The 17,498-nt window shown below is 35.0% G+C and overlaps 1 protein-coding gene across 5 annotated transcripts; it reads left to right on the top strand.

Moving 5' to 3' along the window:
• Nucleotides 1-321: 321 nt before the first annotated feature.
• Nucleotides 322-5,250, top strand: LOC122038444 (beta-glucosidase 16-like). Of its 5 annotated transcripts, none has more exons than XM_042598195.1 (11): nt 322-2,776; nt 2,854-2,912; nt 2,992-3,067; nt 3,143-3,217; nt 3,306-3,393; nt 3,459-3,711; nt 3,830-3,945; nt 4,026-4,275; nt 4,364-4,466; nt 4,547-4,649; nt 4,871-5,250. In XM_042598195.1, the coding sequence occupies exons 1-11, from the start codon at nt 2,704-2,706 to the stop codon at nt 5,076-5,078; spliced, it is 1,404 nt and encodes a 467-aa protein (XP_042454129.1). In that variant the 5' UTR covers nt 322-2,703; the 3' UTR covers nt 5,079-5,250. The 5 variants fall into 5 exon arrangements, with proteins under 5 accessions (XP_042454129.1, XP_042454132.1, XP_042454130.1 ...); XM_042598198.1 differs by having other exon boundaries at nt 325-2,776; nt 3,143-3,233; XM_042598196.1 differs by having other exon boundaries at nt 2,658-2,724.
• The last annotated feature ends 12,248 nt before the right edge of the window (nt 5,251-17,498 follow it).

Here is a 17,498-nt window from a genome sequence, read left to right as displayed (position 1 = left end):
GGTCCAAAGTGATAATATCATGTCATTGTGGAGATATCTAAATTCTTTTCGATCCTACAGATTCATCGTAGGTGACTTTAAGTGCCTTCTTCCTTCTTGCCTTCCTGGACTTGTCTTCTTTCAGATTGGGGCATTTGTGCATGAAGCGACCCTTCTTATTGCATCCGAAATAAGTGATGCTTGCCTTTGGATTGTTGGAAGTTGATCATCTTCTGCAGGTCCTACTTGGTGAAGTTCTTTCCTCCATTGAATATTTTTCTTACCATGTTCACTAGTTGTTCTTCATCTGATTCTGAATCGGACTCAGTGTTTGGCTCAGGTTTGGTTTGGGCTTTCGTCTTCACCACCTTGGAAGAACCTGCAAGGAAAGCTATACCTTTCTCGACCTGTTTTGAGTTATTTTGTGAATTATCTTTTGAGTTATTTTGTTCATTTAGCTCTAATTCACAAAATAACTGTCTAATTTTAACTTTGACAAGTTTCTTAAAACTTTATAGGCATCTATTATATTATAGATGCCCACAATGCATTTCGAGGAAATGAATTTAGGCCATACTTTATAACGTCCCTATTTTCCAGCTGGTGGGCGATCAAATGAAGTTCGTTGAGGTTGTCCTTGATTCTTGTGTGTAGTTGGGTTATCATTTCTCCTTCCTGTATTTTTTATGTTAAGTAAATTGTTTAATAATAAATCATGCTTCGTTACCTTAACATCGCTTATGCCTTCGTGTAACTCAACCAGCTTGTCCCAGAGCTCCTTTGAGTTTTCGAACAGTCCTACACAGTTGAGTTCTTCCTTTGTTAGCTCACACAGGAGGGTGTTTAGTGTCTTTGAGTCAATTTGGGTCTTCTTCTTCATTTTCGGATTTTAATTTTCTGGGTTAAGTGGCACATCGGTTGCATCGTCTTTTGGAGCCTTGTACCCTCATTGTATGTTGAACCATTGATCGATGTCAGTCTTCAGGTAGACCTCCATCATCCTCTTCCAATATGGGAAGTCATCCCCACTGAAGAGTGTAGAGTGAGCAGTGCTATACCCTTTGCTTTATGCCATTTAGATCTTGCAAAAAGAATGAATAAAGAAACAAAGTCCCAAGACTTGGATTAGTAGTACCGGAGAGAAAGAATAACAAATGTGAAAAAGCGATTCGAGTGGTGTTGCACCAATTTTGAGCAATTACATAAAATTGGAAACTTTGTCAAAAGAGTTGATCACCAATTCAGACTTGAGTTGAAAAGTTAAAAACCGAAAAACGAAATAAGAAAAAGAAAACCCTACTCGAATGTTAATTGCACTAATTCAGAACGAACCTGCTCAGATACCACTTATTGGATTGATGCACGTGAGAGGGGAGACGAATCACGTGTATTTTAAAATTTTCTTTTTTAAAAAAAATAAGTGCACAGCGGAATAAGAACTAAGTACGAAAAGACAAAAAAACAAATATACAAGTATTTACTTGGTTTGGAGCCTTCGACAACTCATATTCCAAGATTCAGGCCCTTTAAACCTTTCCTGATGGATAATCCACTAAAATTCTGTACTGGTAAACTATTGGTAAAGTAATTGAGAACAAAAAAGAAAGGAAGTGTGACAAGCCTGCACTTCCTTATGCAATAATTAAATTAACTTAAAAGTGTTACCCAATACAAAGACGGAGAAATGATTAAGCTCGAGTGTCGATGTTGGTCCGTCTGCAGTAGTTGGGTGTAGTAGCGTCGTAGCACAGTAGTAACATGAAGATAGCACAGAAGGATGATCATGGAAGCTGGTAGAAAAGTTGTGTCATTGCTCTTGGTCGAACCCTCCTTTTATACAACATTAGAGGCGCCTCCAACAGTTCAGGGCGCCTCCAATATCGCTTATATGATTCGTAAACTTCAACTTCTATCTGTTTGAAGGCGCCTCTAACAACTCTGAGGCGCCTCCATCACCTCCGAGGCTCCTCCAATCACCTTTGAGACGCCTCCATTGGCCGAAACTCTATCTGCGAAACTTATTTGCACGAGGGTACCTTCACCCTCCATGGAGCCTTCATCACATCAGCTGAGGTGCCTCCAAGCACTTGAGCCGCCTCGAGCACTGTTCATCCGAGGGTGATTTTTTGCACTTAACTCCCGTAAAAATATATTAGTCCAATAATAAAAAAATAACCTGCAAAATAGAGTTAGTACATAACAAAATAAGATTTATGAATGAGATCATGCCTTACCAAGACTAAGATATAGTTTGGTCTCAATTTATACTTCCAAAATAGATCTAAGTTGGATCAACACGTACAATCCCATTGGGGCTCGTCCTCACTAAATGTCTTTCTTCCAGTGCTTATCTCACTTACCATTTGCAAACTTACTTAACTTTGATCTCATTAACCCACCAGGTCTTCCTACCAGATGTCTTATTTGTTAGGTCCCGTAGACCTAACTGGAATTCTTGCCTGATATCAACCTATCTGGGCTTTCTGTCAGTTATCAGGTTCTCCAGGTCTAATTGGACTTCAACCTAGTGTCATGTCCTATCAAGTCTTTTTGTCATGCACACTTAGTAAACAACTCATAACACACAATATCTAAGTTTAACCTTTTGTATATATCAAAACCTGAGTTTGATTATCAGTGTTGATTGCACCAATGGTTTTTCTATTATTCCCTTTTAGATTGAAGGTGCATATTCTGAAGATAACAAAAGTTTGAGCAATTGGGATGTCTTCACACATGTACCAGGTAATCAAAGCTATTAGAAAGATCGACTCCAAAGTCCTCCCTATTTATTATGGTGAAAATACAAATCCTTATTTGGTTCATTTATGATTGTTCTCTCGAACCTCTAATGAAAATCCTTTGCATTGTCAGGAAACATTGAGGATGGGGGAAATGGTGACATTGCTGACGACCACTATCATCGGTTCATGGTAAATGATTGCACCATATATCATTATTTATATGATCATTTTAAGGACAACCATTTCATTGCCTGAAAATGTTCAACAGGAAGATATTAACTTAATGCAAGAACTTGGGGTTAACTCCTACAGATTTTCCATCTCATGGTCAAGAGTTCTTCCAAGTGAGTTTAGTGGTTCAATTGGTCTGTCTCTTAAAGATTTGACATATTACTTGGGAATCTTTTCCTTGTTAATAGGAGGTCAATTTGGCGATGTAAACACAATAGCTATACAATTCTACAATGGACTTATTGACACCCTTTTGCACAAAGGCAAATATATCTTTTGGTACTAAAACTGAATTAGCTTATAATTTACACCTTGCATGAACACCGATTGTACCTATTACTTGCTAAACAGGAATTCAACCATTTGTGACAATCAACCATTTTGATATACCTCAAGAACTTGAAGATAGATATGGTTCATGGTTGAGTACACACATACAGTAAGTTCACGCATAACACCTCGGCATGCTGCAAACTTAATCTGAGTAATCCTTCAACTTTGCAGAGAAGATTTCGGCTACTTTGCAGAAGTATGCTTTAGGGAATTCGGAGATAGAGTGAAGCTTTGGTCAACACTCAATGAACCAAACCTTTTTGCGAGATTTGCTTATCGAGATGGAACGTTTCCACCAGGGCGTTGTTCAGAACCATGTGGAAATTGCCATACTGGAGATTCAAAAACAGAACCATATAGAGCCGTCCATAATATGATTTTGTCGCATGCAGTTGCAGTTGATATCTATAGGAAAAAATATCAGGTGGCATTTTTCTCTCAAATGTGTTTCTGAACAATTTCTTTATCTACATGTAAAATGCACACTCAAAAGTGTCATTTTCACACCCACGGCAAATAACTTGTTGCAAATCCTTTTGAAGGTCAAACAAGGTGGTTCCATTGGAATCGTTGTCACCTCAAAATGGTATGAGCCATTGACAAATTCAACAGATGATTGTTTAGCGGCTGAACGAGCTTTATCTTTTGAACTCCTATGGTACTTTTTATCTTTGAAAAATCACATTTTTGGTATAGCAGTGATTTTGTTTATCTTTAAAGTTAATCCTGTATTTGCAGGATTTTAGATCCCATACTGCTCGGTGCTTATCCCCAGCCAATGGTTGAAATCCTTGGTTCTAGATTGCCTTCCTTCACATCGGAAGAAAAGAAACTACTGCAGAGCAAATTGGATTTCATTGGAATCAACCATTACGCGAGCAATTATGTCGAGGATTGCATGTTCTCTTCGTGTGATTTGGATGGCTATGACTTTGATGCATTATTACTCAAAACTGGATATAGAAATGGGATGCTGATAGGAGATCCTGTATGTGTGCCACAACTGAGCTTAGTTTTTCCAATTATATACATATACATATACACAATAATCTTACTTAGCTCATTTTGCCTTGCAGACTGCTATGCCGACATTTTATGTCGTTCCCCGTGGAATCGAAAATCTGGTCCTCTATATCATGGAAAGATATAAAAACATTCCTATGTACATCACAGAAAATGGTATGCAACATACAGCATTTAGAAGTGGAAAATGAATGCATCCATTGATACTGATTTGAGGCTCGTTTTACTCTCGCAAGGCTATGCACAAGAAAGCAAAGGTACATATGAGGAATTGCTCAATGACACACAGAGGATCAAATTTATGAGCTCCTACCTCAAGTTTTTGCACTCGGCCATGAGGTACTCATCGAAACCAGGAAACTACTATAATGTTTAACTTGCAAGGTCGCATGTGTCTGCGAAAATACTAAACACTGTTAAGACATACAAAATGTGTTCAGATTTATGGTGTCTTCAATGCATGGGTACTATGATTCTCAAAATAAACCTAACATATACAATGTGTTGTTGTGATGGTACTTGAAGAGAAGAAGATGATGAGCTTGGCTAACAATGTGCAGGAAGGGAGCTGATGTGAGAGGCTACTTTTGCTGGTCTCTTCTCGACAATTTTGAGTGGGCACATGGTTATACTGTCAAATTCGGGCTCTATCATGTCGACTTTCAGATGCTACGAAGAACAGCAAAGCTGTCTGTTAACTGGTACAAGAAATTTCTCAGTAGTGAAAAGCTACAAACGAAGACCAAAACACTGGGATTTGAGGTTTAACTGCCGTTTCCATATTGAATTGTAGATCCTCTCATGAAAACAACATGCAACCAAATTCTTATTATTCCATTTGTAACTTCCATTGTTATGTCAAATATCAATAAACCAATCCAGATCCACTGTATATATTTTTAAAATTTCTAAGATTGTTGGTTATATTTGATTCCAAATATCTATCCCGTGCATATAAAAGTGGGGTCGAAGTTTTAAAACTTTGTTTAAATGACGTTTCAAAGTCTTAGGTTTACCAACAGTACTGTTAATTTAATATATAATTACGACCGTAGCTAGCATAATAGTATTAAATTAATTTGAATGATTTTGATAAGTTTTATAATTTTGATCAACTTGATAAAGAATATTTTGGTATAACATTATTTTGTTTGTTATAATTTTAATTAAGTTAAACTAATTTTATTATTGTTGGAAAATTAGTTTGGTGACCTTTAGGGATAAGACGATTATTTCACGAGTAAATTGTTTTAAATCAATTTTTCGAGTGAATGAGAAATTAATAGTTAATGAAGGATTGTTTCGGTATGGTCGGACGAAAATTTGATTCGCATACGATTTAGATTCATAGATGAACGCTAACTCGAGTATGCGGAACCATTAAGTGGTATAAAATTATAATTAATTTTATTGATTAATTTATTAATTGATTAAAAGATTAAACATTATGATATTAATTGATTAATTAATATTTATAATGGATTAAGTAAATAGTTAATCATATTAATTAATTAAATTAATCATAATTAAAAGGTTCAATGAAAAGGTTTAAGTGAAAAGGTTTAAGGAAAAGACCCATCCCATATCCTTTTATCTCTTGGAAGAAACCTTTCACCTCTTCAGAATAACCCTTCATCCCTATAAAACAAACTGCATTCCTTCCACTCAATTCACTCAATTCTAATTCAATTCTCAAGTTGTGAATTCTCCTATTGAGTTCTATTCTCTCTCTCCTCTTTTAAGAGTTTCAAGGTTTCGAAAGTTTGACAGGGCTCGAAATTTGGAATGCTCCTATTTCGAGATGCAAGTCGTTGTATCTTGGGAGATGATTGCCAATAAATCGTAAACACCTGGGCGAGGCAATATCGTCTTAAGGAAAGAAGGCCTAGCCTTCACCTCGACCTTAATACTCTTATTCTTAAGGATGAGTTTACTCAAAGGGGCTGTGTCGATATTCGAAGGGATGATTTGACGACCGACAAGATTAGGTCGGTAGCGACGATACCAAGAAAGGTATGTCTCTTACCCGAAGGGGTACTTCGATAACCAAAAGGGGATGTCGAGAGTATAAATGGGACAAGGTCCACATCGCCATACCGAGATCCACATGTTAGAGTCATTAACTCATCGTCGAGATGACTAACCGGGCTCAATTGTTGGATCTCAATACTGAAGATCCATATACCCATATTTTTTTTCTTTAGAGAAAAAATATCCAACAATCTTAAGATGATATTGGCGATTATGGCATCCATGGGGTCCCACTCCTACTAGAGAAAAATTGGAGAAATTCTCCGTAATTGTCTTCAAGCAATGACAATAAAAGACACTGTATTACTTGAAGAAAATGTATCTTTTAAGATTACTATCAAACGATGCCCTAGCGCATCTAAAAGTGAACTTCAAGCGATGGGAGAATTACTCGCAAGGAAGAATAGAATTTCCTATGTGAGAACCATGCCTTAAAATGATGGGCAACAAAATTATACTATGAGTATAATATAATATAACAGTGATGGTCAAGGCTTTGTGGGGGTCATTTGACTAGAGTCATAAAGTTGAGGATAGTAAGTTTAAATTATCCAAAAAGAGAGCTAATGAGTCTTCAGATAGAAGAACAAGCCCACTTAGAAAAAAGCTAGACTTGAGTCTAACTCAATAAGACCTAAGTTGAGGTCAAAATAGATGAGTTAGAAGGATTGCATTACATGTGTTGCAAGTGGCTAAGAATTAAGTCAAGTGTCTCACGAAGAATAAATGTAATCATAGTCAACACTCCAATCCAACGACTACAACTATGGTTCGATAAGATTGGAAAACCAAGCGATGTATACTTCTTAAGTCGAGTGTCTCTCGAAGAGTAAATATAATCTTGGTCAGCACTCCGATTAGATGACCACAAGTTTGGCTCGATAAGATTGGAAGACCAAGGGATGTATACCTCTTGAGTCAATCTTGGTCAACACTCTAAGTAGACGATCATAGCTCTAGCTGAGTGAAATTGGAAGATCAAGTGATGCATACTTTCTAGATTGAGTGTTTTTTGACAACAAGTGTAATCATGATCATCATCCTGATTAGACAACCGCAGTTTTAACCCGGTAAAATCAGAAAATTGGAGTCATGAAGGCTTGCTTTTAATAAATATTGAGACCCTTGAAGTGTTTTATAAAACACTAGAAATGTGGTTAGAAAAATCAACTAAGCAAGATCATCATCCATGGTGATTGAGGGAGAGAATGCAGGATATTGCTCAAGGAATTTTTCTCAAGGAAAAGCAACATTCCAATAATTGACTATATCACATTCACCTCAATTCTACAATATGTGGTGTAAACATTGAGGAGATGATAAAAGCTATGTTGATAAGTTTTGGATTTATCCTGAAAATTATAGAGGAAATTGTCCTCTCGGTAAACCACAAGCCCCAGAGATAGAAATGTAAAATTTCTATAAGCTATTGAAAGGTCACGAACCTTCTAATGAAGCCTATAAATGTGGGGGCTAACCACTGTACCAATATATATGATACATTATAGTATCTAAGAAATTATGAGAAGAACACTAGTATAAATGGTAAGTTTTGAAACGACTTAATACCATTAAAGCAGTAGATCTCTAGTGGTAAAATCTCCATTGAATATGGAGAATTATGTGGATTTGCTAGGCCTACCAGGAGATCAATTATACTGCATGTCTAGGGGAATGAGTCTAAAACTCAACATTTAAATCGAGTAGTGGTAACCCAACCATGTTGGCTGGAGATCCCAAGATCATGGTTCAAAAGGGACAACTAAGCTACAAGATTTGAGGCATTTAGGAGTAATTACTCTAAATCATTCCTAGAGACAAAAGGTGCAACCTGTGAAATGAGTAAAGAATGAACAAAAGTTCTTAATGATTCCTATATTATACCGTAAAGGGTATAATAGGGTATTGCAGGATACTCTTAATAGGAGGTCGCCTATATAAGTGTGAAGATGGGTCGCTTCAATGAAACACTTATGAATCCCAGCTTTATCCATGGCCAAAATTAACACGATAGAGAACTAGTAAAAGCCTAGGGGGCTATTGTGGATATGATTGTCTTGGTTTACACCAACGATTGAACAATTCAAGACATAGTTTATTTGGCAGCCAAGTAAATCTAATTGTATTCCACTACAGAAGATTCAAAGTCACAAGCTACCTTTCCTGATGCAATAGTCTTCCGATGAAACTCTTGTTTGAGATTTGAAACTTATCCATAATTTCCATTCATATGAGGGATTGTTGGAAAATTGGTTTGGTGACCTTTAGGGATAAGACGACTATTTCGCGAGTAGACTATCGTAAACCAATTTCTCGAGTGAATGAGAAATTAATGGTTAATGAATGGTTGCTCCGGTATGATCGGACGAAAATTTGATTCGCATACAAGTTGGATTCATGGATGAACACTAACTCGAGTATGCGGAATTATTAAGGGGTATGAAATTATAATTAATTTCATTGATTAATTTATTGATGGATTAAAATATTAATCATTGTGATATTAATTGATTAATTAATATTTACCATATATTAAGTAAATAGTTAATCATATTAATCAATTAAATTAATCATAATTAAAAGGTTTAAGTGAAAAGGTTTAAGAGAAAAGACACATCTCATATCCTTTCACCAGAATAACTCTTTATCCCTATAAAACAAACCTCATTCCTTCCACTCAACTCACTCAAGTCTAACTCAATTCTCAAGTTGTGAATTCTCCTCTTAAGTTCTATTCTCTCTCTCCTCTCTTAAGAGTTTCAAGGTTTCGAAAGTTCGACAGGGCTCGAAATTTGGAGTGCTCCTATTTTGAGACGCAAGTCCTTGTATCTTGGGAGACGATTGCCAATAAATCGTAAGCACCTGGGCGGGGCAATATCGTCTTAAGGAAATAAGGTCTAGCCTTCATCTCGACCTTAATACTCTTATCCTTAGGGATGAGTTTACTGAAAGGGTTGTGTCGATATCCGAAAGGATGATTCGACAACCGATAAGATTAGGTCGGTAGCGACAATACTAAGAAAGATAGCGGAGCTGGAGCGGAAGACCTGCACCGAGATGAGCAGAACCAGAGCAGAGGAACCGGACCGCAAAAAGTCAACCTTGTTGACTTTTGTGGTCCGGGTGCCCGGAGCCTATAGAGTTCGGGCGCTCGGAATCCAAAGTTTATCATAAGTGACATGGGCGTTGACCGACGCGTCGGGGATAGAATTCTATTCCACTCCGGGCGCCCGGAACCCTTTCAGACACCCGGAACAGAGCTATAAATATAGCGCTGATTTCAACAGTTAAAACAACTTGTAATTCCATTCTTTCTGTTCTACTTTTGTTTGTGAGCTGTTAACGTTGTAAGAGGCTACTCCGCCTGAAGGATATCTTCATAAAAGTGCACTTCATTTTCCTTTGATTGACAATCTTCTGATTGCAAACCAAGTAATTCCTCTTGTGTCTATTTCTTTTTGATTTGTTTTTTTATTTTTAATTACAAGTGCTCTTATTCAAGCTATAAGTCGAGAAATTGTTGATTTATTTTTGTATGACAATTCACCCTTTCCTTCTTATCGGCTACCAAGGGACCAACAATAATAGATATAATTATAATTACATTTTAATATATCAGAACCTACTAATTTGTTTGGTATATATAGGTTACTCCAATCATATTTTTCGTAAAGTTTTTTTAAGTCTTAAGATCTTCTGTTCGTTCTTTAAATGCACCTTAACTTCTCCTCATAGCATCCTTCGCTTACATAATCTATGTTTATGGCTTTATTGTGTTTCAATATTTTTTTGACATACGTCCCTTGAATACCAACGTCATCCTCTCTTATCTCCATAGATCTTATCTACAATTCCTCCCTTGGATGTCTACACTATCTTTCTTCAATCTCTATGAATTTTGAGTCATCTAGCCATCAACCATCTTAACTATGTCATATCCATCTACATACTTGATGGATCTTACCAGGGCCGGCTCAAGGTATAGGAGCCCTCGGCATAGGCCATTAAGGCCTATGCCTTGAGCCGGCATGGTATATAAATATTAATTTAAAAATATATGAATTTAAATATTAAATATTTAAAATTATGACTACAATAAATTTTAGTCAAGATTTATTTTTACCAGTAATTTTATTTTTTTGATAATCAAATTAATTTGGTCAATAATTTTTTATTTTTTAAGAATTAACCAATATTTTTAAAAAATTTTATAAATTAAAGTTATATTTGATTGTTTTTATTATTTTTTACTCGTGTTAGATTTAATTGATAATTTTAATTTTTTATTGTTAAAGTTATATTTGGTTGTTAATTTATTTTTTTATTAAAATTTAATTCATAATTTTAAAATTTTTAATGATAAGAATTTAATTTACTAATCAAAATTAAGTTTGGTTAATAAATTAAAAATATTTATTGATTATAATTAATTGATATTTTTTTATAAAAATACTTAAAGTCAAAACATAAATTTTGCTTTTCTTTCTTCTCGTTCATTATCAATTTTTATACCATTATTATTATTATTATTATTATTATTATTATTATGTCCTTCCTCTCCTTCAAGTTATTATGTACATTTTTTTTAATAATTTATCGTCGATGTTTACTAGCTAAATTTTTTGACTAAATAAATTTAATTAATAATTTATCAAAGTTAAAATTGCTAAAAAGACAGTTTGATTCACAAAGCTCCGGTCAATATGAGATCATAAGAAAGAGTCTATTGTAAGTAACTATATCTACTACTTAAACTTATTACCTCTAGGTCACACAACAATAATTTTACAGTTGCGTTAAGATTTTCTTTTATTGAAGGTAAAATTGATTGATATTTAAAAAAATACAACAATTAAAATGTATATAATAGTATTACAATAATTTATTAGTCGTTGTCAAATTAGTTAACATCAAATATGTTTTAGTTTTTAAGTTTTACTAATCAAAAAGTGAGATTTGTCATGAGATAAAGTTATTGTTGCATACCCTAATTAGTTACTATTTATAATTGTATAAATAATCATGGGCAATATATGAAATTATCCTTTTAAATTTTACTAATAAAATTAAATATCGCCCCCGGGGCATGATTGAATTGGTTACTACAACTCTCAGGGCAAGGTTGAGTTGACTAGTGTGGAATAAAGTTGCTACCATAGGGCAAGAGTTCGAATCTTGACAAAGTCGAGAAAAAAGCCCTCCCCGCATTGCCCAACTATAGCTTCCCGATTTACCTCCTCAGAGATAGTCGTGGAGTCGACTAGTGGAGCCACTGGGGTAGCAGATTCCATTTTTTGCTACCACAAAGTTAACTACTGCAGGTGGGCAAGGGGTCAAATCTTGACAAGTCGAGAAAAATACCCTTCTTCATAGTGGACAACTGCAGCTTCCCGATTTACCTCCTCATAGATGATCGTAGGGTCGACTGTATAGAGCCGCTAGATAACGGATTTCACCTTTTACTACAATTAATAAAATTAAATTAAATGTCTCTAATAAGATTTTTAATATTTATTTTTTTAAAAAAAATATTAAAGCCTTAAATTTCTTTTCAGCTTAGGGCAATAGTTAAAATGGCCATGGATCTTACACAACTTAACATACACATCATATTTAATATAATTATGTATATTCATTAAAAATTAAATTATATAATTAGAAAAAATTATAATATATTCTTATTAAAATTTATAATTTTATTCTAATAAATAAATTTAATATATTTATCTATATTTTTCATAAATAAAGTGTAAAATCTATAAATTCAATATTAAAATTATTATTTTTTATTTAAAAGTTGATTCATGAGTTTATTAATGAACATGTTCATGAGTTAATGAGCTGAATATTGTGAAATTTGAGTTTAGTTTGTTTATCTTAACTAGCTCAAATGAGCTTTTATCGAATCGAGTTTCAAATAATTTATGAGCAATTTGATTCATTTATACCCTTAAGTATGACGTCGAATAATTGCTTGATATTCCATTTTTTAAATGTATCAACCGTTTTCCAAGAAGTCATTTTTGTACCAATTTTGAAAATGCATTAAAAACATTCTAAAATCGTGTAGAAAACTTCCTTTTATACGTACCAATCAATAAAAAAAAATATTTTTCATGATTTTTTTTTTAAAACTAAGTTTGGTGCAAACATGAAAGTGCTCACAAAAACCCAATTTTATATCAATCATCCAAAACATATTTTTAAAAAGCAACGGTAACAAAAATTTTAAATTAACAAATAATCATCTTAATCATGCTAAATCAATCATACGAAAGATTTATAAGTTAAGTCTACTACGGTTGACCTGCAGGGCATGGTTAAATGTTATTATTGATAATTTTAATTATTCATTTAAGATTATGTTATTTAATTTTATTTAATTTAAATAATGAGTTATTCATAAGTAATGGAGTATGCCCGCCGTATCAGCAGCATTGCAGCAAATGAAAGTTATAACTTGATATATGATTATCTTGAAAGTGTGATTACATGGTTAATAAAAAAATTCAAAATTTATTTTTTATTTTTTTTCAAAATGAATATTTCAAAGATTGAACCAAATAATATTTTCAAAATTTATATTTTATTTTTCATAATTTTAGTTATGTGATTATTTAGTAATCATATAACCAAGATGATATATAATAATTTAAACTAAACACACACTAAAAGTCTTCTAAGAACTAAGAAATAATTTTAGTACCCAAAATAGATTGGATCCAATTTGATTAACTAAATACCCTTTAGTTAGGAACTCATTTTCTTACTATGGTCTTAGTTAGCTTGACCTCTAACTACAAGGTAGTATAACATGACATTTCTTTCTTTAACTCTTTGTAGCCAAAATTTTCGCTAAAGTTCATCCTTAGATTCCCTATTAACATGTTCAATGACTGTGAAGCTATTGTAAATTTCTCTAAAGCTAATTTTTGAGATTCAACTTGCCTTTTTCAATAAATCATTTTTTAATTTTAATTTTTCAATTCTAATATCATTCAATTTATTGCAAGGAATAATACAACTAAATTTTTCTTCTAAAATAGAGATTTCCTTACCGCAATAATAATAATCAAATCTTATTCTAATAGATGGAGTCAACTAATTTTAAAAGATAGCTTGGTATATGAATTTTCCATCATAAGCGATCTAATGAAAAATCCATTATACGTAATTTTTTTTTAAAGAGGTTATTTTTAGGATTAAAATAAAGATTTCCTTATTCAATTTTTATTATTTTCCACTTTTATCAAGTGAACTATTTAGTAAATCAATTAATTCATCAAGAAAAAATTACTTTACTTAATGGTGTCGATAACTCATAACCATCTGTTGTCCGTTGATGTGATGTGCCCTTTTCTTCTTTAAATGATGAAGAGACTCCATCATCGATCATCATAAATTTTTTGTGACATGAGATATTATCATATGAGATATTGGGATCGAAACTTGACGCCTCTTAACATATCTTTCTCATGTCTTAGCCACATGTATTAATGGCTAGTAGTCATCCGTGATTTATCTTTTCAATGTTAGTGTAGAAATAAATTAACAGAGACAATAGGATAAATAAATCGTCTTTTGCCACATTATGTAACTGGCCTCTATTTCTTTTCTTTTTTTTATAAAGATAAATTATATTAAAATTGATTAAGGACGTACATGAGGAGTATTAAAAAAATTTAAAGATATATATTTGAATCTTTCCAAACATCCTTTTATTGAATATAAGTGAATGGAGAAGATGTGGAAGAAGAAACAGACTTCATTGTGAATAGGACTTTATTCTCATATTGGGAGTTTCATGACATGATAGTTGATTTATATTGATTCACATGCATTGAGAATGCGAACAAATGCATGGGGAGAGACTCTCTCTCACGCGTGGGTGCGCAGGGGGTGCAAATCCAGGGTCCGGATTTGCACTGAACCATGTTGACTCGTGTGCAAACATGACTTGCGCGCGTCGAATGTCGGACCGGTCGAGGCAAAATTCACCGAAGTGAAACAACCAATGTTTTGCCACATAAACCTTTTGCTGCTATAACAGATGCATTAAGTTTGAGATTAATGCAGAATCTAAACGTTCGAGTAATAATGAGTGAAACAGTTGATGTTTCACTGCTCGGCTAGTAATGGTCATTAATCGACCATTAACGCTGTCGTTGATCTGAGCTCCTATATAAGGAAGTTGCGATCACAGGCAGAGAACACACACACAGCAAAGCAAGCAGAAGCTCTCCACCTCATTCCCCTCCTCTGTCGTGCAACTCCTGCTCGGTAGAGTGCCCGTGATAGCGATCGGGTGTCACTCAGTTCGCCATGACCGCCAGTGCTTGATGGGGATCACGATCAATCGTTGTATCCTGGGAAACAGACGACCCGAGTAAGCCTCGAAGCACCGCCGGAGGTGCGGACGAATCTGTTTCAAGGAAATTGCGACTCTCGCAGGCCTCGGTCAGCTCACCCGGTCGGCCTCTCTGACCGGTCAGCCCCTTCGCCCGATCGACTTCTCTGACAGCTCGTCCTGTCGCCTGTCCGTCCAGTCAGTCTCTTCGTCCGCCCGATCGGCTTCTTTGAACGCTCGACCTGTCTGTTCGCCCGACTGGCATCAGCTCACTCAGCCTGCCTGTCGCTTTGATCGACTTGTCTCGTCGCCCGATCAGCTTGTCTGTAAGTCCGCTCGGCCGACACTATCTCGCCCGACCAAACTCTCTGGCAGCCCGACTTGTCTACTCGACTGGTCAGTCTGCCTCCCGCTCGGCCGGTCTACTTCGCCCGACCTGCCTTTCTGTATGCTCGACCAACCTATTGTTAGGCCTATCTACTTGCACGGTCGGCTCTCTGTGTCTCTGTTCGGACGACTACGTTGCCCGGTCGGCCTTATTGCCCAATCGGTCTCTCCACTCGCTCGTCCTATCTACGCTCGATTAGTCTGCTTCGCCCGACTGGCCTGTCTGCGCTTGGATTTTGCTGCTCAGACTCGAAGTTCGTCTGCACTCAACTATTAGCAGAAACCAACCCCTGCTGACAGCCTAAGATTATCAGCTCAGGTCAACTCAACTATAAGTTGAATTTAATTTAAATATTTAAATTTAACTAATACCTCGTATATCTCTGACAACATATTATTTATATCCAACACCTTTCAATATTTGACATATCTCCTTCATATAGACATTGAGTTAATTAGCCCCTATTCCATCTTTAGATGAGGAAGAGCCTTCATATATCACCGAAAGTGCCAATAAAGTCCTTTTGTTTGCTTTCAACATCTTCTGATGAGCTTGATTAAGTTTCTCTTAGGATGCTTCTTCCTTGGCTTTTTGTATGCAGTGTCCTTTTACTTTCTTCCGTTTGTCATTTGTCCTTTTCATGCCCCTCCTTGTCAAAGTTGTAACAATAAACTATCCTTTTTCTGTCTCCCACTTCTTGTGCCTCAGGTATTCCTTTATATTATATTGTTCCTACTCAAGTTCATTTTTTTTAAAAATTTACTCGTTACCTTACCATACATGTTTCACCATCGTTGTCCTCCTTTCAGTTGTACTCTCCTCAAAATCTAAGGATGGTGCTCTCCCCTGCGCCTTTTCCTTTTATCTATCGACCAATAGTAGGTCACATTGATGTATGTAATTTTAATTCTAAAAATAATTCATCTAAAGTATTAAATTAAATTTAAGTCCCTTGCGATGTAATAGCTGTTGATGACTGAGCTCCAATTAATATTGTATCTATGGTAAGGCGTTGAGTTAGGGTGATCTATGTTAGATTATATATATTTATTTGCTTATAATTTTTAAGGTAATTTGATCTTTTTCCATTTTATATTTAGAGTTTAGGATTTCTTAACTAAACTATATAAAAACCTTATACTCTGTATTTCTAATCATCAATTTTGAATTCAATAATATGGTTAGTTTTTTCTTTTTCTTAATTTTTACATGGTATCAAAGTAAAGTTATCTTTCTCTAACCTACTTTTTTCTGCCGCCTCCTGTTATTGTTTACTGTTGTCGGTGTCGTCTCCTCCTACTGCTGTCGATTTCGGTGCCGACGCCTTGTCCTACCGATTTCAATGCTGACGACCTGCCTTGCCAATTTCGACGCCGACGCTCTTTTATGTCAATTTCGGTGCCGACACTCTTTTCTGCCAATTTCTGTGCCGACATCCTATGCTGCTGATTTCAACGCCGACGCTCTTTTCTGTCGATTTCGGTGCCAACGTCCTGTGTTACCGATTTTGGTATTAACGTCCTTTTCTATTGATTTCGACATTAATGCCTTGTGCTGCCGATTTCTACGTTTGACATCCTTTTTTGCCTCAAATTCTCTGTGAGACCACGGGTCATCTTGACACCAATTTTTACGGATAGTACATATATGTATCCTTACAGTTTGGTTATTCTGTGCATTATTCATTCTGTCATCATATATGGCCGTGCACATGCTTCATGGAAATATGATCCGTATATGTTGGAGAAGTTTCAACAGTTCCTTGCTTCACAACCCTCTGTCATGTCAGCTTCCTCTCATATAGGTTTGTCATCGTCTGGTATTTCAGGTATATCCTCATTCTTATGGATTTTAGACTCTGGTGCCTCCCATCATATGTCATTTAATTTATCATCTTTTGTTTCTTTTTCTCCCCGTTCATCTATATATATTGTGACTACTGATGGTACTCATATGTCATTAGTAGGTGTCAATTCAATTATTACATTTTGTTTATCTCTTACTAATGTTTATTATATTCTGAGTCTTATATTAAATCTTATTTCTGTTAATCAATTATATGAGCATGAATACCTAATCTCTTTTTCTTCATCCAATTGTTATGTTCAGGACCTACAATCTCAGAGGTTGATTGTGACAGGTCGTATGCAAGGAGGACTCTATGTTTTAGATCAACTCAAAGTACCAAAAGTTGTAGCTTCGAATGTGGATTTATCATCTTTTCATCTGAATCGTTTATCTTCTGATTTTTATTTATAACACTCTCGTTTAGGTCATATTTCAGTATCTGGTTTGCAGTTTTTAGCTTCTACAGAAGTACTAGAACATTTAAAAAGTTCTGATATCTCTTATTGTAGTTGTTGTAAACTGGCCAAATTTTCTGCCGTACCATTTTCTAAAAATCTTTCTTTTTCTTCTGCTC

This window comes from Zingiber officinale, chromosome 1A (genome assembly GCF_018446385.1).
Source record: "Zingiber officinale cultivar Zhangliang chromosome 1A, Zo_v1.1, whole genome shotgun sequence".
NCBI classification, from domain to species: Eukaryota; Viridiplantae; Streptophyta; class Magnoliopsida; order Zingiberales; family Zingiberaceae; genus Zingiber; species Zingiber officinale.
The sequence above is the reverse complement of the archived record's forward strand: the minus strand, read 5'-3'. Positions and strand labels throughout refer to the sequence as shown.

Bases quoted from the DNA above. Each gene is read 5' to 3' on its own strand.
- LOC122038444 (XM_042598195.1), top strand. From the start codon at position 2,704: ATGTCTTCACACATGTACCAGGTAATCAAAGCTATTAGAAAGATCGAC. The intron at 3,068-3,142 runs GTGAGTTTAGTG...CCTTGTTAATAG, and splicing joins ATGGTCAAGAGTTCTTCCAA to GAGGTCAATTTGGCGATGTA. The intron at 3,946-4,025 runs GTACTTTTTATC...CTGTATTTGCAG, and splicing joins TTATCTTTTGAACTCCTATG to GATTTTAGATCCCATACTGC.